Source organism: Carcharhinus amblyrhynchos, chromosome 9 (assembly GCF_965287045.1).
Source record: "Carcharhinus amblyrhynchos chromosome 9, sCarAmb.v2.hapA, whole genome shotgun sequence".
NCBI lineage: Eukaryota > Metazoa > Chordata > Chondrichthyes > Carcharhiniformes > Carcharhinidae > Carcharhinus > Carcharhinus amblyrhynchos.
In genome coordinates, this window is record NC_137332.1 from 7606974 (window position 1) to 7631814 (window position 24841).

At 47.6% G+C, this 24841-nt stretch overlaps 1 protein-coding gene across 23 annotated transcripts in view; it reads right to left on the bottom strand.

Moving 5' to 3' along the window:
* Positions 1 to 24841, bottom strand: part of adgrl2a (adhesion G protein-coupled receptor L2a) — a 732161-nt gene that overhangs the window by 334536 nt on the left and 372784 nt on the right. For all 23 annotated transcript variants that reach the window (XM_080195115.1, XM_080195117.1, XM_080195135.1 and 20 more), the window contains one exon: positions 21014 to 21196. In XM_080195115.1, coding sequence (XP_080051241.1) covers positions 21014 to 21101 — 88 coding nt within the window. In that variant the 5' untranslated portion in view covers positions 21102 to 21196. The remainder of the gene's footprint in view (positions 1 to 21013; positions 21197 to 24841) is intronic.

Consider the following 24841-nt stretch of genomic DNA (forward strand, 5'->3'; position numbering starts at 1 on the left):
CCGGGAATCGAACCCAGGCCCCTGGAGCTGTGAAGCAGCAGTGCTAACCACTGTGCTACTGTGATCGTGTGTGTGATTGTGTGTGTGAGCGAGTCACTGTCTGTGTGTGTGTGTGTGTGTGTGTGTGTGTGTGAGAGACAGAGTGAGTGACTATGTGTGCGAGACAGTGACAGTGCGTGTAAGAGAGAGAGAGAAAGACTGACTGTGTGTGAGAGTGAGTGATTATGTGTATGAGAGAGTGACTGTGTGAGTGAGTGACTGTGTGTGTTTGAGAGAATGAGCATGAATGACTGAGTGTGTGAGTGACTGTGCATGTGTGTGAATGAGTAACAGTGGGAGTGATTGTGTGTGTGCAAGTGTGTGTGCGTGTGACTGTGAGAAAATGAACGTGTGTGAGTGATTGCGTGTCTGTGTGTGTGTGCAAGCGTGAGTAACTACGTATGCAACCGAATGAGTGTGTGTGTGTGTGTGTGTGTGTGTGTGTATGCGTGCGCGCGTGTTCGTGCGCAGCTTAGGGCATCCTAATTAAGGTTGGTGTTCATTCCACACTTCTAGTTGTCCCAAGAAGGTTGTGATTAGTCTCTTTCTTCTGAGTAAGGGTTTGATACAAATCGCTGGGTCAGGGGTCAGCTCACCTCTTTGACACAGGACTGGACGATTGTTAAAGGCAGCAAAATCAAAGCAATAAAGCCAATGGGTTCAGGAGGGATGGCCGGGGAAACAACTGGATTCAGGGCGACCTTAAAGGAACGTAGGCTGGAAGGGAATGGCCAAGGGAGCTAAGTACCAAATTATCCAGTCAAAAACATGAGCTAGTTTGTTGTACAAGAGTACCAAAGTGGGGGAAACACATCCCGTGTGGCACGGTAGCACAGTGGTTAGCACTGCTACCTCACAGAGCCAGGGTCCTGGGTTCGACTCCGGCCTTGGGTGACTGTCTGTGTGGGGCTTGCACGTTATCCCTGTGTCTGCATGGGTTTCCTCAGGATGCTCTGGTTTCCTCCCACAATCCAAAGTGGGTTAGGTTGATTGGCCATGCTAAATTGACCCTAGCGTCAGGGGGATGAGCAGGGTAAATGTGTGGGGATAGGGCCTGGGTGGGATTGTGGTCGGTGCTGGCTCGATAGGCTGAATGGCTTCCTTCTGCGCTGGAGGGATTCTATGATCCCCATCCAGCCTTTTATCCGGATTCAATTTTGAATTCTGCAGTATTTAAATATTTATTTCAGAAACAGAGTCAAAAGGCAAGTTTAATTCGCAGTGCAAAGAATTTGAGTTGTTAGAAAAAATATTGCTCGGTGTCAAACCAGATTATTGACCTGCCCTGCACCAATCTGAATACGGAGAAAAAAAGATCTGACGCATTTTTTTTATTTTTTAATAAACTCCTTCCCTCCCGCCAAACCCAATTTAATAACCTCTAGATTCGAGACAGAGAGTGGAGGACACTCGTGGTCGAGAGGAACACTCTCTGACTATCCTCCAGAGTGCCTGGATATTGCAGTCAGCAGATTAAATGGAGTAACTGGATTGAAGGAGGACTTTCAAATATATCCACCTCTGCTCACCCACAACCCCCCCCCCCCCCCAACCCCCTCTCCCTGGCAGGATACACACACACACACACACACACACACATGCACACACACACGCACATACGCACACACACGCACATATGCACACACACGCACATACATACATACACACACATACATACATGCACACACACACACATACATACACACACACATACATACACACATACATACACACACACATACATACACATACACATACATACACACACAGATACACACACATATACATACACACACATACATACACACATATACATACACACACACACATACACATACACATACATACACACACAGATACACACACATATACATACACACACATACATACACACACATATACATACACACACACACACTCATACACATACACACACAGTGCCACTGTTCAAGAAGTTTCAATGGGTGCAGCTTTTTTGCAATTACAAGCTGCTTCCCCAGCGTTGAATTCAGTAGTGCTTGTGTATCACAATGACATTTGCCTGCACTGAAGATAATAGAAACAGCCTGATGCATTCAATATAACCCAATTTCTGTCAAATGTTCATCTTATAGTCCATTCTATAAATCATTCATAATGTAACAGGATGAGAGCATTGCCGAGCGAGAGGGAATCAGCTGCATTCCGGCGTGTGGCAGCTGTGGCCCAGTGCGGCACTCCTGACTGGATCAAAAGATTCCGGATTCAAGGCCCCGGCTCCAGAGACCGGCACGCCGGCTCTTGGCTGACGCCACAGCGTAGGACGAGGGGACATCGCTCTGTTGGAGGTGCTGCCTTTTCAGGCAAGGTGTTAAACCGGGGTTCCAGGTGGAAGGAAAGACATTTGGTTACATGTGTGCGTCAGTGGCATTTAGGACCCGCACCGGGGGCAGCACGGTGGCACAGTGGGTGGGGCGGCATGGTGCACAGTGGTTCACACTGCTGTCTCACAGCGCCGGGGACCCGCGTTCGAATCCGGCTTTGAGTGACTATATGCAGTTTGCACATTCTCCCCGTGTCTGCTCCGGTTTCCTTCCACAGTCTGAAAGACATGCAGGCCAGGTGGATTGGCCATGCTAAGTTGCACCTTAGTATCCAAAGATGTGCAGGCTAGGTGGATTTGCCATGCTAAGTTGCACCTTAGTATCCAAAGATGTGCAGGCTAGGTGGATTGGCCATGCTAAATTGCACCTTAGTATCCAAACATAGAAAAACTACATCACAAACAGGCCCTTTGGCCCACAAATTGCGCCGAACATACCCCTACCTAGTAGGCTTACCTATAACCCTCTATCTTACTAAGTCCCATGTATTTATCCAGAAGTCTCTTAAAAGACCCTATCAAATCTGCCTCCACTACCACCGCCGGCAGCCGATTCCACGCACCCACCACCCTCTGGATGAAAAACAAAGATCTGCAGGTTCGGTGGATTGGCCATGCTAAATTGCCCCTTAGTATCCAAAGGTGTGCAGGTTGGGTAGCTTAACCATGGTAAATTGCCCCTTAATGTCCCAAGATATATAGGTTGGGTGGATTGGCCATTCTTAATTGCACCTTATTATCCAAAGATGTGCAGGTTGGGTGGATTGGCCATGCTAAATTGTCCCATATTATCCAAAGATATGCAGCTTAGGTGGATTGGGATTAGCCATGCTAAATACATAGAACCCTACAGTGCAGAAAGAGGCCCTTCGGTCCATTAAGTCTGCACCGAACACAATCCCACCCAGGCCCTACCCCCATATCCCCTACATACTATACCCACTAATCCCTCCGACCCATGCGTCCCCGGATACTAAGGGGCAATTTCTTAGCATGGCCAATCAACCTAACCCGCACATCTTTGGACTGTGGGAGGAAACCGGAGTACCCGAGGAAATCCACGCAGACACGAGGAGAACGTGCAAACTCCAGACAGACAGTGACCCGAGCCGGGAATCGAAGCCAGGACCCTGGAGCTGTGAAGCAGCAGTGCTAACCACTGTGCTACCGTGCCGCCAACAAAGGGTTATGGGATCGACTGGAGCAGGGAGTCTAGATGGGATGTTCTTTCACTGAGTCAGTGCAGACTCGATGGACCAAATGGTTTCTAGGGGTTCTTGGTCCCGTGTCCCTAATTCAGTGAAAGACATGGACGGTGTCCTCAGTGTCCCAGCTAATATTTATGCCTCAGCCAAGCATTAATAAACTGATTACAGACTCAGTGTCCTGTGATGTCCATAGATTAGCTGTCCCAATCCCACAGTCTGTCACTGAGTCCATTTCAAAAGTATTTCATTGGGCACAAAGTGCTTTGGGACATTGAGGTTGTGAAAGGCGCCACGTAAATGTAGTTGTTAAAGTTTTGTTGCACAGGCAAACTGAACGTTGAGATTGCGATGGCCTCCAAAGGTCACAGTGTCCCCGTCACCCCATGTATTTACCCTGACACTAAGGGGCAGTTTAGCATAGCTAATCCACCTAACCTCCACATCTCTTTGGATACTAAGGGGCAAGTTTAGCATGGTCAATCCACCCTAACCTGCACATCTTTGGACTGTGGGAGGAAACCGGAGCACCCGGAAGAAACCCGCGCAGAAACGGTGATAATGTACAAACTCCACACAGACAGTGACACAAGCCAGGAACTGAACCCGGGTCCCTGGCGCTGTGAGGCAGCAGTGCTAACCGCCGTGCCATCGTAATGTTTTTACCCGTACGGTACTGAAACTCGCGTTTGTTCTTTTCATTCATTCAAGGAGTGTGGGCTTCGCTGGCTTGGTCAACATTCATCGCCCATCCCTAATTGCCCTCGGGAAGGTCAAAACAGCGAGAAGGGGAAGGTGGAATTTGATTGTACAACAACCGGCATTTATATGGCGCCTTTTTGGAGCTAGTTCGCTGAAAGCTGGTTCCCCCAATGGCTGAGTGATTAAAGGGCCACAAACGCTCTCTCAGGTTAGAGGAGATTGCAGTGATTGAGAGGGGCAGAATGATGGAGAGATTGGAAAACAAAAAAAAAACGACAGGAACAGAAGGGCAGCACTTTGGCACAGTGGGTAGCACTGCTGCCTCACAGCGCCAGGCACCCGAGTTCGATTCCCGGCCTTGGGTCTGCACGTTCTCCTCGTGTCCACGTGGGTTTCCTCCGGGCGCTCCAGTTTCCTCCCACGGTCCGAACGTTCGGTGAATTGGCCACGCTCAATTGCCCCTTAGTGTCAGGGGGACTCACTAGGGTAAATGCATGGGGTTATGGCGATAAGGCCTGGGTGGGGTTGTGGTTGGTGCAGACTTGATGGGCTGAATGGCCTCCTGCTGCACTGTAGGGATTCTATGAAAAGCAGGCTGACATTCAACTGGTGGTGTACAAAACATGGACCTGGGCAACATCCAAAAGGAGAGGAGAGAGCTTTACGTGTAATGATACCAGATGTGAAGTGTTTCTTTGTACGCAGAGCTGCAAAGTGCTAATGACTGGAGAAGGCGAGTGAGGAAAGCTTGCTGAGCAGATGTACAAAGTGGCTTTGCTTGCCAGAGGAATTCTCACCTAGGTTATCGCAATAAGGGAAAAGTAAAGAAATGTAGTTCAGGGGAAACTCTTAAGTGCTTATTGTTTATTGTGGTGAGTGGGCAGCAAAGCTGTGAAGGAATAAAACTAAAAATCACCAGCTCATTCACGGCGAGAGCATAACAGCCCCAAGAGTAGCTGCGTCGGAAGTTCTCACTGCGAGACCCTCAGTCCAGATGCTTCCTCCCGGGCTGGATGCTGACGGACCGATGATCCAAGCTAAATACTCTGAGAAGCCCAAGAACGTTAAGTCGTTCTTGGAGCTGACAGGAGGAGCCAAAAACATCTGCAGTGAGATTTTCCACTTGACTTGAAGAAAATAAATCAAGTTATTATTTCCAGCTTCAGATCTTGTGCGGGAGAGGAACCCGAGGAGGGGAGTAATGCAATTTATTTTTGGAAGGCAATCAAAAGGAGAGACAGTAATTGCATATCAGGCAGGAAGTGATGAATTTGATTCAATAATTTTCTTGAATTATTTCATGGGATGTGGACGTTTGTTGCCCATCCCCGAATGCCCGTGAACTGTACGTCTCGCTCAGCCACTTTAGGGCGTAGTCGAGAGTCAACCACATTGCTGTGGGATCTGGAGTCACAACGTAGGCCAGACCGCGTGAGGACGGCAGATTTCCTTCCCTAAAGGGCATCGTTGTAAAAATCCATCTGGTTCACCAACCAACAATAGCTATCATGATCATTATTATGGAGACTCACTTCATATTCCCAATTTATTAACTGAATTTAAATTGAATTCTGCACACAGTTAGCTGCCGTGGTGGGATCTGAACCCAAAACATGACCCTCTGGATTTACATTACCACAATACTGGAGGGCAGCATGATGGCACAGAGGTTCGCATAGTGGTTTGCACAGTGTCATGGACCCGGGTTCTATTCCCGGCTTGGGTCACTATCTGTGCAGAGTTTGCATGTTCATCCCGTGTCTGCGTGGGTTTCCTCCAGGTGCCATAGTTTCCTCCCACAGTCCGAAAGACGTGCTGGTTAGGTGAATTGACTGTGCTAAATTCTCCTTCAGTGTCGCCGAACACTCGGCGACTCAGGAATTTTCACAGTAACTTCATTGCAGTGTCAATGTAAGCCTACTTGTGGCTGATAAATAAATAAACAAACAAACTAACTATAAACACTACCCTCTCCCTTCAATTCCAAGATGTGAAGGGAGCGTGTGTTGGAGTGATGACTTCTTTACATTGAGTTGTTCGAGCAAGCACTTGACACATACTCCCAACGATCAATCCTTCTTTATGACATGTATGATTGAACTGCAACAATTTGTGAGCTCTTTCACTCTTCTAATGATTCTGTCGTTCTCCATTTTGTCTAGGGGATAAAACAGGAACTGCACAGACTCACCATTCAGCGAGGAGGGGAAGGTAAACTCAACTCTCCCACACTCCCCAGTGCTGAGGTGCATCCAAACGCAAGGGGAGGTGACTGGAGCACATGCCCACACCATATCTCCACCTCGCACCTTCTCTCCAAACATAGCTTCGTTCAACAAGCGCGGGATAGGCAAATGTATCCTTTTTTTTAAATTATTCATTCACGGGATGTGGGCGTTGCTGGCTGGGCCAACATTTATCACCCATCCCCCAGGGTATTTAAGAGTCAACACACATTGCTGTGGGTCTGGAGTCACATGTGGGTCAGACCAGGTAAGGACAGCAGATTTCCTTCCCCGAAAGGAACCAGATGTTTTTTTTTCCAACAATTGACAATTGTTTCATGGTCATCAGTAGGCTTTTGATTGCAGAGTTTTATTGAATTCAAATTTCACCATCTGTTGTGGTGGGATGCAAACCCAGGTCCCAAGAGCATTGCCCTGGATCCAACCACTAGGCTACTGCCTCTCCCTACTGGGAGGGTGGCTGTGGTGTAAAAATGGTCTGTGAATGTTTTAGACATTAGTACAAGCCTCCCCCCGCCGCCCTGCCCCAAGGCCTCAGGATGTTTTGCAACATTATTTGGAACTTTTGAAGAAGTTGCATTTCCAGGAGATTGGAAGACAGGAGGCCAGGCAGGAGAACATTAAAACAGACAAACCTGAGTGGGAGTATATCCAGATGGTCAGAGGAATTGCCAGCAAAGATCTGGGAAGTGATCGGGAAAGGAATTTCACTCCTCCCCAACCCAGGCTGATAAACAACTCACTGCACGCTGTGAATCAAAGCTTGGGGTTGTGAAAGACTGAGCGACTCACTGAGCTGTTATTCCAGAAAAGTCTTTTTCAGTTGAGACTCTCCGTTCATCCCGGTGTCCGAAGTGGAAGTGGGAGATGGACAGTCGCAAAAGCAGCTAACAAACACAGCCTGTCTTTTGTCAAATCCATCAAAATAGCAAATACAAAACATGGATTGATCTTTACATTTGCCAGTTGTGACAAACCAGAAAGCTTCCTCTGCATTGAAAAATGTCGGTGCAAGAGGTTAAAGCAATGTGGACAAACCGCTAAGTTAATGAAACAGCGTTACAACTTTATTAAGTTGTGTCAGAGGGACTCGCAACATAAAACTGCCATGTAGCCGCTATGTGCAGTTTATGTAGCTGGAACACACACAGGCGAAAACATAGGTAAACATACATGTATATATATCACACCACAAATACACACACACACATATACCACAAACATGCCACAAACACACACATCACACCACACACACATATCACACCATACACACACACATATACCACAAACATGCCACAAACACACACATCACACCACACACACACACACACATACCACAAACATACCACAAGCACACACATCACACCACGCACACACACACACACATGTGATCGGCGCAACTCGTGGGCCGAAGGGCCTGTTTGTGCTGTAGTGTTCTATGTTCTATACCACAAATATACCACAAACACACACATATCATACCACACACACACATATCACACCACACACACACACACATATCACACCACACACACAAACAAACACAGACACACACACACATAAGACACTACAAACACACATGCATACACACATGAAAATACATGAATAGGATGAGAATAGACAGAAATAGTCCCAGAAAGGGCAGGGGGCTTTAGTTCAGGTGGGCAGCATGGTTAGTGCAGGTTTGAAGGGCCGAAGGGCCTGTTCCTCTACTGTAATTGTCTCTGTGCTTTGTTCATACAAACACATCACACAGACACAGAGACACATACACAGACGCATCATTCCATACCACACTGACATGCATCACACCACACACACACACACACACACACACACACACACAGACACCTCTTCTCACACACACACACACACACACACACACACACACACAGACACCTCTTCTCTCACACACACACACACACACACACACAGACACATTATATGAGATCTTAAAATTCTAATAGTGGCCCCACACTTCTTTGATGAGTCGCAATTTAACAACCGTCCAAATACAAATATCACACTTCTGATGATCTGATGGAAATATTACAAGAGGATAGTTCACCACAGTACCCTCGAACAAAAACACTAAAATGAACTCAGGATCTGACCATGACCGTGTTGCTGTTTGTGGGAGTTTATCTGTTACCTGTCCCATGTTTATCACATCACAAAAGCGACAATACTTCATAGCATTGGCTGTAAAATGCCCTGGAATATCCTGAACGCTATATAAATGCAAGTCTCTCTTTTCAATTACATCGGCTATAGGGCAACAGAAACAGGACGTTCGGCCCAAACCATCCAAGATGCTCTTTGGTCCAGAGGTTGTGAAAAGGTTAACTGTCGTCACCTTTGGGCAGTGAGTCCCGTGACCCCAGAACCGGAGGAGAGGATGCTGGAGGTAATGCCCTTCGTGCTTGATTTATGAGTTGTTTTTGCTTAAAACTGTGGCGAACCTGCAGCTATTAATTATTCAGGCAGCATGCATAAATGATATCCTGCACTGAGACAGTTCGATAGCAAATCTGTATTCACCGTTCAAGCAGCCCACCCCCTCACCCACCTCAACAACAACCCTGACAAATATACAACTATTTATTGCTTTCTCAGGCAGACTCCACATCTGCATTCAGATGTCTGTCACTCAGGAGGCTCCAACAATCCAATTCTGCCACTGATGGGTTCTCCATCCAATACAAGCAGAACGAGGCCTTTCAGCCCCCCGAGCCTGGTCCACCCGCCACACTATTAGGCTACGGCTGATTTGAAGCTTGCGCCTTTCGTCTCTCGCCTTGGTTCTCTGGCACCTGATCACCCTTGTCCAAAAAAAGCAACACATATCCAACTCTGAACAGACCCTTTCAGAGTCACGCTACACAGGAATCCCCCGGTGGCAGAGTGGTTAGCACTGCTGTCTCACAGCGCCAGGGAGCTGGGTTCGATTCTCAGCTTGGGTCAATGACTATGTAGTGTTTGCACATTCTCCCCGTGTCTCTGCGGGTTTCCTTCGGGTGCTCAGATATCCCCCCACAATCCAAAAGACATGCTGGTTAGGTGCACTGGTCATGCTAAATTATCCCTCAGCATGTTCAAACAGGTGCCAGAGTGTGGTGACTAGGGGATTTTCACAGTAACTTCATTGTAGTGTTAATGTGAGCCTACTTGTGACGCTAATAAATAAACTTTAAAGGCCCAGCACACTTTGTTATCAAAAGCTGTACTTCATTGAAAATTCCTAATCATAAGAACATAAGAAATAGGAGCAGGAGTAGGCCATCTAGCCCTTCGAGCCTGCCCCGCCATTCAATAAGATCATGGCTGATCTGAAGTGGATCAGTTCCACTTTCCCGCTTTCTCCCCATAATCCTTAATTCCCTTGTCTATCAGAAACCTATCTACCCGTGACTTAAATATATTCAGCGAGGCAGCCTCCACCACTTCAACGGGCAGAGAATTCCAGAGACTCACCACCCTTTGAGTGAAGAAGTTCCTCCTCAACTCTGATCTAAGCTGACCCCCCCCGCTTATCTTGAGGCTGTGCCCTCTAGTTCCACTCTCCTTTCTAAGCGGGAAGAATCTCTCTAACTCTACCCTATCTAGCCCCTTCATTATCTTATATGTCTCTATGAGATCCCCCCTCAGCCTTCTAAACTCCAATGAGTTTCATGAGAATCATGTTTTGTCTTTGTTATTTCTTGGGACGTGGGTTTCACTGGCAAGGCCAGCATTTGCTGCCCTTTCCGAATTGCCCCTGACCTGAGTGCCACCTTGCTCGGCCATTTCTGAGGGCAGTTAAGAATCAACCACATTGCGGTGGCTCTGGAGCCAGACCGGGTAAGGACGGCAGATTTTTTTTAATACAACAATCGATGATAGTCTCAGATCCACCATTGCTGAGATTCGCTTTTGAGTCCAGCTTTATTCACTGAATTTGAATTTAAACTCCACCAGTTGCCGGGATGGGATTTGAACCTGTGTCCCCAGAACATCTGGGCCTCTGGGCTACTTGCCCAGCGACATGACCACAGTGCCACCACGGCCCCACGGCTTTATCAGGGAAGGTGGAGAGTGGAGGGAGCAGCAACAAGATGGAATCACAAAAAAAAATCTCCAAAACATTGGCACAGATTCCACAATCCCATCTAACAATTAAAACAAACAAAAAATCACTTTGATTTATTACACTGCTACAAGCCAATGCCCCTAGTTAAAAAATCGTTGGAATTACAGTCGGGAATTCGGGATCAGATATCATCCCCCCTAAATACTGGTAAAATTAATGTGGAGTGATAAAACAGAATTTGATCGATTCAGTTATCTTGCGCAGGATTTCCACCGCACCCCATTCTGCACTTTCTCCTTTCCTTCTCTCTTGTGCGTCTATATAACGCACAAGAAACAATACTTTTCACTGTACGTTAATACATGTGACAATAATAAATCAAATTTTAAAAAAATTACCAATAGTCCATTCCAAATAGTCCGTTGCAAATTGGACAGTGCAACCATAAGCCCATTTCCACCCCACCCAACCGCTGCGCTACTGGTTGCGACTGTTTGTGGCAATGTATCCAGATTAATCATTCTAATGGTTACTGAGCTGCTTCGCTGATTGCACTGAAATGCGATCACAGAGTTGAGACAGGTAAGCAAGCTCTGCTGTTTGCCGTATAATAAATTACTCTACTAATCCAGAAAGAAAAACTACAACGCCACATCTCAAGGACTGGAAGAGCCCAATTTCAAGTATTGTCATGAAGAACTCAGCAAAAAACGGTAAGCAATTCATACAGCCTCCAATTCAACTGCGAAAAGCGTGCCCGAGTACAATACCAGCCTGATGCAGAGTCACAAGTGGGTTGACATGGGGGGGGGGTTGGGAGAAGTTATGAGCAAGCTGTCGTGCAGGGAAATTCTGAAGCCAATATGGAATGGGGACAGCAAGATCCCACAAATAGCAAAGAGATGAAAGAGGAGGTGCAATGAGGTGATCTTAAAAATGAGAGGCTGCAGCGATAGACAATGCAATGGTTGCAGTGTTCTCAAATGCCCTGGATTCTGGAAAAGTCCCAGTGGATTGGAAAATTGCTCAGGTAACCCCGCTATTCAAGAAAGGAGGGTGATGGAAAGCAGGAAACCATAGACGGGGTAGCCTGACATCTGTTCTCAGAAGAATGCGAGAATCCATTATTAAGGAGGCAATGGCATGACACTGGGAAATTCAGAGTGCAATCAGGCAGAGTCAACATGGTTTTGTGAAAGGGAAACCATGCCTGACTCATAGAGTTTTTTGAGGAATGGACAAAGGGGAACCTGTGGAGGTGGTGCACTTCGATTTCCGAAAGGCATTTGATAAATTGCCACATCAAAAGTTCCTACATAATATCAGAGCTAATGGTGTGGACGGTAACATATTAGCATCGATAGAGAGTGGTTAGCTAACAGGAAGGGCAAGGATAGATAGGTTATTTTGGGAGTTCTGGCAAGCTCTTATTAATGCACTGTCACAGAGATCAGTGCCGGGGCTTCAATTATTTCCAATTCACGTCAGTTACTTGGAGGAAGTTTTAAGTTTTAAATTTATTTATTAGTGTCACAAGTAGGTTTACATTAAGACTGCAATGAAGTTACTGTGAAAATCCCCAAGTTGCCACACTCTGGCGCCTGTTCGGGTACACTGAGGGGGAATTTAGCATGGCCAATGCACCCTAACCAGCACGTCTTTCGGACTGTGGGAGGAAATCCACACAGACATGGGGAGAACATGCTGACTCCACAGAGACAGTGACCAAAGCTGGGAATCGAATCTGGGTCCCTGGCGCTGTGAGACAGAAGTGCTAACCATGGTGCCAGGAAGGGACCAAATGTTTGACAGTTAAATGTGCTTATGATGCAGAGGTAGGCAGGAAAGTAAGTTGCCAAGTGGAGGAGGTAACAAGTCTACAAAGAGAAGTTGATAGGTTAAGTGAGTCGACAAAAATTTGGCAGATGGAGTAGAATGTGTGAAAATGTGAACTTGTCCACTTTGGCAGGAAGAATAGAAAAACAGTATACTATTTAAGAACATAAGAACATAAGAAATAGGAGCAGGAGTAGGCCATCTAGCCCTTCGAGCCTGCCCCGCCATTCAATAAGATCATGGCTGATCTGTCGTGGCTCAGTTCCACATTCCCGCCCTCTCCCCATAACCCTTAATCCCCTCTCTTATCAAAAACCCATCAACTCGCGTCTTAAAAATATTTAGCGAGGCAGCCTCCACCACTTCAACGGGCAGAGAATTCCAGAGATTCACCACCCTTTGAGTGAAGAAGTTCCTCCTCAACTCCGTTCTAAACTGCCCCCCCCCCCCGCCCTTTATCTTGAGGCTGTGCCCCCTGGTCCTACTGTCCTTTCTGAGTGGGAAGAGTCTCTCCACCTCTATCCTATCCATCCCATTCATCATCTTATATGTCTCAATGAGATCTCCCCTCATTCTTCTAAACTCTAACGAGTACAAGCCCAGTTTATTCAGCCTCTCCTCATAGTTCAACCCCTTCAACTCCGGCATCAGCCTAGTAAACCTCCTCTGCACTCCCTCCAAGGCCAAAATATCCTTGCGTAAGTACGGCGCCCAAAACTGCACACAGTACTCCAGCTGCGGCCTCACCAATGCCCTATACAGCCGCAGCAAGACCTCCCTACTTTTATATTCAATCCCCCTTGCGATGAAGGCCAGCATCCCATTCGCCTTCCTGACCACCTGCTGCACCTGCAAGCTGGGTTTTTGCGACTCATGCACAAGGACCCCGAGGTCCCTCTGCACCGTCGCCTGCTGCAGTTTTTCGCCAAGTGGAGAGAGATTGCAGAACTCTGGAGTACAGAGGAATCTGGGTGTCTATGTACATGAAACATAAAAAGTTATGAGGTGGAGATGCTGGTGTCAGATTGGGGCGGGCACAGTGAGAAATATACAACACCATGTTAAAGTTCAACAAGCTTATTTGGAATCACGAGCTTTTGGAGCACTGCTCCTTCATTAGGCGAGTTAATATGCAGGTACAAGTGATGCGGAAAGTAACTGGAATGTTGGCAGCTAATGCAAGGGGAACGGAATGTAAAAGTAGGGAACAGCCATACAGCGCATTGGTGAGACCATATCCGGAGTAGTGTACACAGTATTGGTCTCCTTACTTAAGGAAGGATATAAATGTATTAGGAGCACTTCAGAGAAAATTTATTCGACTGATTCCTGGGATGAAGGGCTTATCTTATGACAACAGGTTGAGCAGGTTGGGCCTGTACGCATTGGAGTTTAGAAAAATGAAAGATGGTTTTATTGAAATATCGGAGATCCTGAGGGGGCTGGACAAGATGAATGGTGAGAGAATATTTCCCTATGTGGGAGAGACTGGAACTAAGGGACATATTATGGATCTCCCATTTAAGACTGAGCTAACAATAGTCTTTTTCTCTCAGGGGGTTGTCAGTCGATGGAATTTTCTTTCCCAGAACACAGCCAAGGTTGGCTCACTCAATATATTCAAGGATGAGTTAGATAAATTTTTACTTGACAACATACGGACACGTGACAAGGGAGCCAAAGGTCACGGGGATAGATGGGAAAATGGCAGAGCAGGCTGAAAGAGTCAAATAGTCTAGCTTCATTCTTGTGTCGTGCTCGTGAGACAGAAGTAGATAATCAGATTTGAGTGATAATGATTTAGTGATTGCCATTGGCCAGCATACAGAACAACTGACCTGGTCTTTTTCAAAATTGTGCCATGGGGGTCTTTGACATCCAAGCTGATGGGTCAACTTCACATACTACCCTAAGTCTTCCAACAGCGCAATGCTTCAACCTTTCTTATGTGGTTCCAGGTACTGTGGCAAATACCGCAGGAATCTGATAACATGGCACAGTGGTTAGCGCGGCTTTCTCACAGCGCTAGGGACCAAGGTTCAATTGTCTGTGTTGAGTTTGCACGTCCTCCCCAGGAGTGCATGAGTTTCCTCCGGGTTCTCCGGTTTCCTCCCACATTCCAAAAATGAGTGGATTAGATGGATTGTCCATGCTAAATTGCCCTTTGGTGTCAGGGGGATTAGCAGGGTAAATATGTGGGGGTACGGGGATAGGGTCTGGATGTGATAGTTCCTGGTGAAGGCTTGATGGGCCAAATGGCCTCCTTCTGCACTGCAGGTGTTCTAAGTACATGACGCAGAAAGGAGAAGCTTGATAGAGCAAAGCAAAGAGCAGTGGGGGGGGGGGGGGGTTGTATAACGCAATAAAACCACACGGAATGATTCTTCTGTAGGTGTGATGGGTCGTTTTGAAGTCAATGTGCCACTCTTAGACAAGGCTATTAATGTTGCCTCTAGATTATGGTTTTAAGAATTTGGAATGGGGCTTAATCCCTCAACTTTCTAGCTTAAAAATAATCAACATTAACCTTAAGGTATATTTATTTCACTTCGCTCGACCACCAAAGCTCTCAGTCTCAGAGGCAGGTGATCAACCTGACTGCATTCCCAATCCATTACCACTGTCAGAAATGAACTCAACGTAGCAAGGTTCAACAGAAAGGAACCCACATCCAGAGCCAAGCTACAAGTCTGGAGGTTTCTCCATCCCAGGGCTAAACGCCCATCAGGAAAGACTGGACAGACTGGAGATCTTTTCAATTCAGAGAGAAGGCAGAGGAGTGATCTGATAAAGGATTGTTGAAAATTCTGAAAGCGACCGGTCAGAGCAGCTGTGGCAAAGAGACAAAGATGAGTGTAAGGAAAAGCCTGATAACACAAGGGAGAAAGGAATAGGAGGATAGGTTCGTAAGGTGGACAAGTAGAGGAGAGGGAGGAGGCTGGACCGTTAACACCAGGATGGAGTCAATCATTCGAATGGCCTGATTCTGTTCTGTACATTCAGTGTAAATCAGCGCTTTGTTTCTAGGTCAGTGTTGAGTGTGTTGTTCTCAGCTCTGGACTCCCTCGATCTGAGCAGAGACGGAAAGAATGACAGCGACAATAAAAGCTTGCATTTATATAGTGTCGCTAACATTTTACAATGTCGCGGGGCACTGCACAACAAGCGTGCCCAACCATAAAAGGAGATGTAGGGCACTGTCACAGAGTTTGGTCAGGGATGGATGACAAGCTTTCAACCAGCCGACTGCAACATTGATGAGCATTGTTGACACGATCATTTCTGCTCATTAGGTGTAGGCAATTCTGGCAATGACTGTGGACTCAATGCTCACTGTAGTCTATAGAATCCCAACAGTGCAGAAAGAGGCCATCCAGTCCATTGAATCTGTACCAACTCTCTATCCCATCCCTGTAACCCTGCACATTTACCATGGCCAATCCACCTAACCGACACATCTGTGGGCACTTAAAGGCAATTTATCATGGCCAATCCTCCTAACCTGCACATCTGTGGACACAAAGGGGCAACTTAGCATGGCCAATCCATCTAACCCACTCATCCTTAGAACATGGGAGGAAACGGGAACGCCCAGAGGAAACGCCACCCAGACGCGAGGCACACTCCACACAGATGGTCACTCAAGGCCGGAATCGAACCCAGGTCCCTGGCGCTGTGAGCCAGCAGTGCTAACCACTGTGCCACCGTGCCACTCATTGTCTGGCTTGAGGCCAGAAGCATGTCCACATGGGCTGAGATACGTGAGGTTCTGCCTGTCCCTATAGAGGGCAACATGGGGGCACAGTGACTAGCACAGCTGCCTCAAAGGACCAGGGGCCTGGGTTGGATTCGGGCCTTGGGATGACCGTCCGCGCGGAGTTTGCACGTTCTCCCCGTTTCTGCGTGGGTTTCCTCTGGGTGCTCCGGTTTCCTCTCATACTCCAAAGAGGTGCAGGTTAGGTGGATTAGCCATGCTAAATTGCCCCTTTGTTTTAAGGGGGATGTAAATATGTGGGGTTACGGGTGGGATTATTGTCGGTGTAGGGATTCTACGAACAGTGTCACGAAAGTGCCAGCACCTGCATGAGAAGGGGGGAAAGAACTGGGATACGGGATTAAAAGAAAATAAGTAACTAGAGGAAACAGGTATCCTGTACGGTACGCCCTGAATAATGCGGCTCACAGGCCAAGAACTCACGCTGACGCCCACACTGAACTCTGCCCCCCCACCCCCCGCAACGCAACATGTTCAGAATTTCCATTTTGGAAAACGCCTTTAAATACTCGTGGGAAGCCTAATTAGCCTCGTCACGCTGTCTCCGAAGATTTGGTTCTCGCACAAAGACAGGTGAGAGTAACAGAAGAAAGCAGCGGCACACACACACACACACACACACACACACACACACACACACACACACACACACACACACACACACACACACACACACACACACACACACACACACACACACACAGAAACGCACCAGCTCCAGTAAAGCACGCTGACGAACGCACTCAGGCACCGACGTCCCACTCTCTCAAAGCTTTCGTAATTCCTCGCGGAACACAAAACAGCAGAAAATACCACCAGCCTGGCGCAAATCGGGCTGATTAAAGGCAAAAAGCAGAAGGAGATGGGGATGGGCGGTGGGGGGGGGGTGGGGGGAGGTATCACCACATGAAGCCTGTCACAGCCTGTAATGTGGTTTTGTGGTTTTCCTGGCATTTTACACTCCAGAGGAATAAGTTAGACTCTCTGGCTGTATCCAGTCCAATTTAAATAAGGTGTCCCCAAGGGTATCGGCCCATTAAGGGTCTAGACCTCGCGTTTCTCAATAATAATCCATTTAAAGCAAGATGAAGTGCTGTGGAGGGAAAGTGGCCATGGATTAGCTGGCACTGTGACGAGACATTCCTCACCAATAGAAGCATTGTCAGCATGACACGCAAGTGACCCAGAAGTACCACTGTATACTCCGAGTATGCAGCAAACCATTGTAGCAGCCGTCTAATGTAGTGCGCGACTAACAGAAAACAATCTCTACATTATGTTGCAGACGCTCGCTTCCTTGCCCGCCTGTTCTGAAAAGCAAAAACTCTTTGTCAGGATATCACACCACAGATGTCAGGCCCTCTTCTCCCCAACTCAGCCGCAGCACAAGCGGGCGTGCCAGGAGGTTCTGATCAGCCGCACGGATTTCCCGGATACCTTTCCTCTCCAGAGGAGGTTTACCAGGATGTTGCCTGGTATGGAGGGGAAGTCCTATGAGGAGAGACTGAGGGATTTGGGGTTGTTTTCGCTGGAAAGAAGGCGGCTAAGAGGGGATCTTATTGAAACATATAAGATGATTAGAGGTTTAGATAGGGTGGATAGTGATTGCCTTTTTCCTCGGATGGGGAAAGCTAGCACGAGGGGGCATAGCTTTAAATTAAGGGGGGGTAGTTATAGGACGGATGTCAGGGGTAGGTTCTTTACCCAGAGGGTGGTGAGGGATTGGAATGCCCTGCCTGTTGCAGTTGTAAATGCGCCTAGTTTGGGGGCGTTTAAGAGATCCGTGGATAGGTTTATGGACGAAAAGGGATTGGTTTAGATTAGTGGGTCATTGTTTTTTAACTGGTTGGCGCAACATCGTGGGCCGAAGGGCCTGTTCTGCGCTGTAATGTTCTATGTTCTCCCGAACTGGAGACAGACGAATGTCTGGCTGCCGCACACCGGTGTGGGATTTGCAGGCAAGGCCAGATATCCTCCATTCCCCCCCACTCCCCAACTGCCCTCGAGGAGGTTGGTGATGTTGGTACTCCGACGGTGCTGAGCGCTGAGGCCTAGTTGTCGCAGCGAGGCCTGGAGTGCAGCTCAGCTGCTGCCTGCCTCTGGGGGAGCTCGTTAATGCAATTATCCCGGAGAAATATTAACTGGCTAAAGCGAACATGCAAACCGCGGGAAATGTTTCCACGTCGACAAACGCGAAGTCAAGTTGTTAAATTTTTATTAATAAAAATGAAATGTGCCACAAACGATACGCTTTGTCAAATCTCTCCTTTCTGTAATGAGTTTGCAGCTTTGAAGGGCAAACATGGGCAATGTCAACACTTCTGTGGCAACAGGCTCGGTGGGTCGCATTCTCACCTCCGGCTCAGAAGACTGTGGGTCCATCCCTGAGTTAGAGGATAAAGCTCAAAGCTGAGAAGGCAGGACAGTGACTGAGGGACTGATCAGGGGCACCAACTTCTGTTATGAGTTATTAAACTGAGGTCTCAGCCACACTGTGAGGTGGATGTACAAGATCTCATGGTGGCACGGTGGCACAGTGGTTAGCACTGCTGCCTCACAGCACCGGGGAGCCAGGTTCAATTCCAGCCTGGGGTGACTGCATGTGTGGAGTTTGCATGCTCTCTCCATGATCCTTCTCTACACCCTAGCAATGACTGTAACACTACATTCTGTACTCTCTCCTTTCCTTCTCTATGAACGTCATGTCCATGTAACGTGCAAGAAACAATATTTTTCACTGTATACTATTACATGTGACTATAATAAGTCAAAGTCTGCGTGGGTTAAAAGCAAATCACTGCGAATGCTGGAATCTGAAACCGAAAGAGAAAATGCTGGAAAATCTCGGCAGGTCTGGCAGCATCTGTAAGGAGAGAAAAGAGCTGACGTTTCAAGTCCAGAGGACCTTTTGTCAAAGCTGTGTGGGTTTCCTTCAGGCGCTCTGGTTTCCTCCGACAGTCCAAAAATGTGCAGACTAAGTGGATTGGCCATGCTAAATTGCCCCTTAGTATCCAAAAATGTGTAGGTTATGTAGATTGTCCATTCTAAATCCGCAGGGTGATAGGGTAGGGCATGGGGGAAGGCCAGGGTAAAAAAGCTCTTTCGGAGAATTGGTGCAGACTTGATGGGCTGAATGGCTCCTTCTGTGCTGTAGGGAATCTATGGTTTTAATTCAAGGAAGGAAAAGGGAATTAGCCCGACCGCCCTGAGCAATATTTATCAACATTGGGAAAAACTACGCGAGACGGTCATTGTGACATTGCTAATTACACAAATTGGCCGCTGTGTTTCCTATAATACTGTAGTAACTACAGTTCAGAAGTACTTAATTGGCTGTAAAGCATTTTGGAATGTCCTATGCTGGTGAATGCCACTGCGTAAATGCAAGTCTGTCTTTCTTTTCTACAAGATGATGGCAGCAAGGAACTAAGCCACACCATCACCGCCCCGGTGCCTACTGAGTGTGCCACTCCCAACCAGCACAAAGGACAAGTCCTGGTTTTGGTTCCAGTCTGTCTGAGCTCAGAGATTCCTCCTGCTGTTACCTGACTTCTGGGCTCCCCACGACCAGCGGCAAAGCCAAGATGACCCTGTCAGCTTTGCCAGACCAGCGGGAAAGGCCCGATGGCAAAACAGAAGGCTTCGGCCTCCATAATCACAGAATCCAGGAAGTTTGCACTGGGCCCGTCACTGAGTGAAGTCCTTCATCAGCGCAGCGATGGTTAAATCCCACCAACAGGCCAAGGAGGGATTGAAAATAAGAAAGAGAATTTCAAACGTGAGGCACTGCCCAAATACATAGGGGTAGAAAGATGAAGGAGACATAGGAAATCGGAACAGTAGGCCATTCGGCCTCTCAAGCCTGTTCTACCATTCAAATAGAATAGCGCTGATCTCCTACATCACTGTCATTTTCCCACACTATCCCCACATCCCTCGATAGCTTTAATATTCAGAAAGCTATAAATCTCTGTTGTGAACATACGCAATAACTAGAGTCCATATAGGTCTCAGGGGTAGAAAATTCCAAAGATTCGCCATCCTGTTGAGTGAAGGAATTCCTCCTCATTTCAGTTCTAAATGGCCTGCCCCTTATTCAGAGGCTGTAGGTGGGATTTTCCTGCAGCGCTTGGCCCAAGACCAGAAAATCCTGCCCCAGGTCTTTGCATGTCCGTGTCCCCTGCCTGCTACGGTGGGTGGGGCGTTAAAATTCAGCCCTGTGTCTCCTGATTCTCGATGCCCTTTCCCCCTTCACCTCTCCATCCCACCCACCTTCCTGCAACGTTTCCTGCATCCTACCTTGCCAAATCCTGTAATTTTTTAAAAGTTTATTGACTAAGTTTATTTATTAGTGTCACAAGTAGGCTTACATTAACACTGCAATGAAGTTACTGTGGCAATCCCCTAGTCGCCACACCTTGGTGCCTGCTCGGGTACACCGAGGGAGAATTTAGCATGGCCAATGCGCCTAACCAGTGCGTCTTTTGGACTGTGGGAGGAAACCGGAGCATCCGGAGGAAACCCCCGGAGATACGTACTGGCTTTGCACAGACCCCACGCCAGGGATCGAACCCAGGTCCCCAACACTGTGAGGCAGCAGTGCTAACCACTGTGCCACCCTACTGTACGTTGAATTCGCCCCTCGCGTAAGGGGAAGTGGAGGCAGGTTGGGATACAGACAGTCAGTAAACCCTGAGCACAGGAATGAATCTTGCAAGCATATTTGCAGACAGCAACTTCGGCACATTGTCAAATCGTACAGCAAGAGCCAGATCTTACCTCTCGTAAAAGGTATCCACCCACCGAGGACAATAAAGCACCACAGGACCCAAAGTTTCCAGGCAGATGATGACATCTTCTTCACCATTAATCTGTTTTTTTTTGGCAGACACTGTTTAACACATCTGGTTACTGATGTTTTGTGCAACAGATGCTAACGGGTAGCTTCATTACTCTTCAAGTCTGAAAGAAAGAAACAATACAATCTGTTACTGCTGTGGCATCAATCAAAAGTACCGAGGAAGCATCGTTTTGGTACAATTAAAGATCTTTAGCAAATGACCCATTGTTGAAACAATGAATTAACCTCAATCTTGTGGCTCCTGTCGATGAAAGAAGCCATCTTGGAGGCCCAGGCATTCAAATAAACCCTTTCAAACTCTTACGAACACTCCCATTTGCCAAAACCAAGCTGCGCAGTCCAAAATGGCACCATCTTGATGCAGGGGCTGCTGGTAAAGATCCCAGATTTGACCTCAGGATCCTTCAGCCAAGAGGGAGTAGGGGCTAGTTAAAGCAGAGAGGACGAGGCCAAAGAATTCCAAGGAATGGGCACACTGGACTCAACAGATGTGCCAGTCAGGTGGATTGGCCATGCTAAATTGCCCCTTAGTGTCCTAGGATATGGAGATTAGAATCCATAGAATCCCTGCAGTGCATCAGAAGGCCATTTGGCCCATCATGTCTGCACCGACCACAATGGCCCTACTCCTGTAACCCCATTTATTTACCTTGCTAATCCCCCAACACTCGGGTTAATTTAACATGACCTTTCCAAGGTAACCCGCGCATTTTTGGAGTGTGGGAGGAAACCGGAGCACCCAGAAGGAACCCACGCAGACAGGGGGAGAACATGCAAACTCCACATAGACTGTGACCCGAGGCTGGGTTTGAACCCAGGTCCCTGGTGCTGTGAGGCAGCAGTGTTGACAACTGTGGCACCGTGCTGCCCATTAGGGGGATGGTAAATGCTCGGGGTTACGGGGATAGTGCAGGGGAGGGGTGGGCCTGGGTAAGATGCTCAGCCAGAGAGCTGGTGCAGATGCAATGAGCTGAATGGTCTCTTTCTGCACTGTAGGGAATTCTATGGTTCTAATGGAAATGTTAACTCTGTTTCGTTCTACACAGATGCTGCAAGACCTGTTGAGATTTTTCACCGTTTTTTGTTTAATTTGGAGCAGAGGATGTTGTTTGGCAACAAACATCCCACCCCTCTCCCTGCCCGCCCCCCTCCACATCCCCCCCCCCCCCCCCCCCCCCCCGCCCCCGAGCCATTTGGTAAGATAATGGTTAACCCAATGGAGGCCTTAATTCCCCTTTCCTGTCCAATCATTGGCACCCCATCCGTAAACATTCACTCCCTCCACCACAACACAGAGTGGCAGCCAAGTGTACCACCCGTAAGGTGCACTGCAGGAACTCACTAAGGCTCCAGTGACAGCACTTCCCAAACCCACAACCATTATCATCTAGAACACATGGGAACACCATCACCTGGAGGTTCCCCTCCAAGCCACACACCATCCTGACTTGGAAATCTTTCGCTGTTCCTTCACTGTCACCGGGGCAAAATCCTGGAGCTCCCTCCCTAACCTGCGCCAGATTGACTGCAGCGGTTCGAAAGCTCACCACCTTCCCAAGGGGCAATGACAGATGGATGATTAATGCTTGCCAGCAACGCCCCCACATAAATGAACAAACAAAAAAGCTACCAAAATCTCAGAAGCTTCCCCAGTGTTCCTGTAACACACGGATTGCAATGGTTCAAGAAGGCAGCTCACCTCTCTCATTTCAAAGGCAATTAGGGATGGGCAATAAATGCAGTCTAACTAGTAAAGCCGACATCCCATGAATAAATAAGTTTTTACAAGTGTACATGCCATCTCCATTTGTAAATCTGTATCTGCAAAGGTCTCATAAAATCCTACATGGCAGATGGGGGCCATTTGGCCCATCGAGTCTGCGCCAGCCACAATCCCACCCATGCCCCATCCCCACACATTTACCCTAGCTGGTCCCCCTGGCACTAAGGAGCAATTTACCTTGGTCAATCAACCTAATCCTGGACTGTGGAAAAAAACCGGAACACCTGGAGGAAACCCATGTGTAGAATGTGCAAACTCCACACAGGCAGTGACCCAAGGCGGGAATCGAACCAGGGTCTCTGGCACTGAGAGGCAGCAGTGCTAACAAACTGTGTCTCACGAATTGACAACAGTTTGCAATCGTACAGCACCTTCAACATAGCGAAACGTCAGAAGGCACCTTAGGGGGACAACATTATTAAGCAATCTGTGGCACTGAGCCACATAAAGTGATATTAGGACAGATGACAAGAGGTAGGTAGATGTTTGTTTTAAGCTGTAAATTAGTACAACTGGGGCAGAGGTAGAGGGGCTCAGGGACGGAATTCCTTAGCTGAAGACAGCCACAAATAGCATAGCAAGTACTGGAGAGACAGCACTCCCTTAGCAATCAATACAGAGCGCTGGGAGGGTAAATAACAGCCTCCTGATTGATCAACTATGCAGGTCCCTGTGAAAATAATTCTGCAAACAAACTAACCTCTAATGGAGCTTCCCCGCGTCCTGCGCTTATTGAGAAATGGCAAGAGACTGGTGACAGAAGTGGCTTTCAGACCTTGTAATTGGCGGACTAAACTAGCTACAAAGACAGCCAGTCTAGCAAACAAATAAACAAACAGGTAATGCATATCGCGTTGCTGCAAGTCAATCTAAAAGGTGGGATCAGTGCTGGTATTTCAGTCCCCCATGACTGGGGTCTCTGTGGACCACCTTCGACTGACTGGCAACAATCCTTTCTTGCTGATGGGAGCATTTTACAGGCAGGAGACTGATCAGATATCACAGAGTGCGACTACTTAGGAAGTTTTTAGCTGCAACCTGATCCCGCGGTCTGTGTGTTTAGACTGGCTCCCTTGTTTCCCCAGCTCCTCTCCTCTCCGAGCTCCTTCTATTGTTGCGCCCCCAACCTTTACTGACCCCAGCAAATAAGTAAGTCAAAACAAACAGCGGAGACAACATGAAAGTATAGTTCGGAACGCTGCGGGACAATGAGACGGGAGCTAGGCGATCAGAATGTGCCCCAGCCAAAGGAAATTCTTTGGCCGGGCAAACATTGGGAAGCGACTACGGGACGTCTGTCTTCCCTTTTGTGACTCGCCTTATGAGCAATTCAAAGCATTCATGGAGTCAGGACCTCTGGAATATTATGGTCTGTTGAAAATATGTCATCAGCGTCACCAAAATAGTGGCCACCTGGGAGAAAGCAGCCTTTAGTGATCCAACTACAGAGCCTGGAACGCAAAAGTCTCGGCTAAAGATCCCAGAGCATTTGGAGAACCCGTTTTGGACAAAAGGTGAAACCGAGTCCTACCCGGCCTCTCAGATGAGCATCAAGATTCCCCTGATATCATTTCAAAGAGGAGCAGACAATATTTCCCTGGTGCTCTGACGAAGTGTCATCCAGATTCAAGACCTTGGCACTATTCTCTCTCAGTAAGAGGTCTGACAACACCAGGTTTAAGTCCAACCAATTTATTTGAGAGTAAACTCACAAGCTTTCGGGGTTTGCCCCTTTGTCAGGTGAATGGGCCATTCACACATTCACCTGACGAAGAGGGAAACCCCGAAAGCTTGTGAGTTTACTAACAAATAAATTGGTTGGACTTAAACCTGGTGTTGTCAGACTTCTTACTGTGTTTACCCCAGTCCAATGCCGGCATCTCCACATCATGTCTATTCTCTCTCCACAGATGCTGTCAGACCTGCTGAGATTTTCCAGCACTTTCTGCTTTTTATTTCAGAT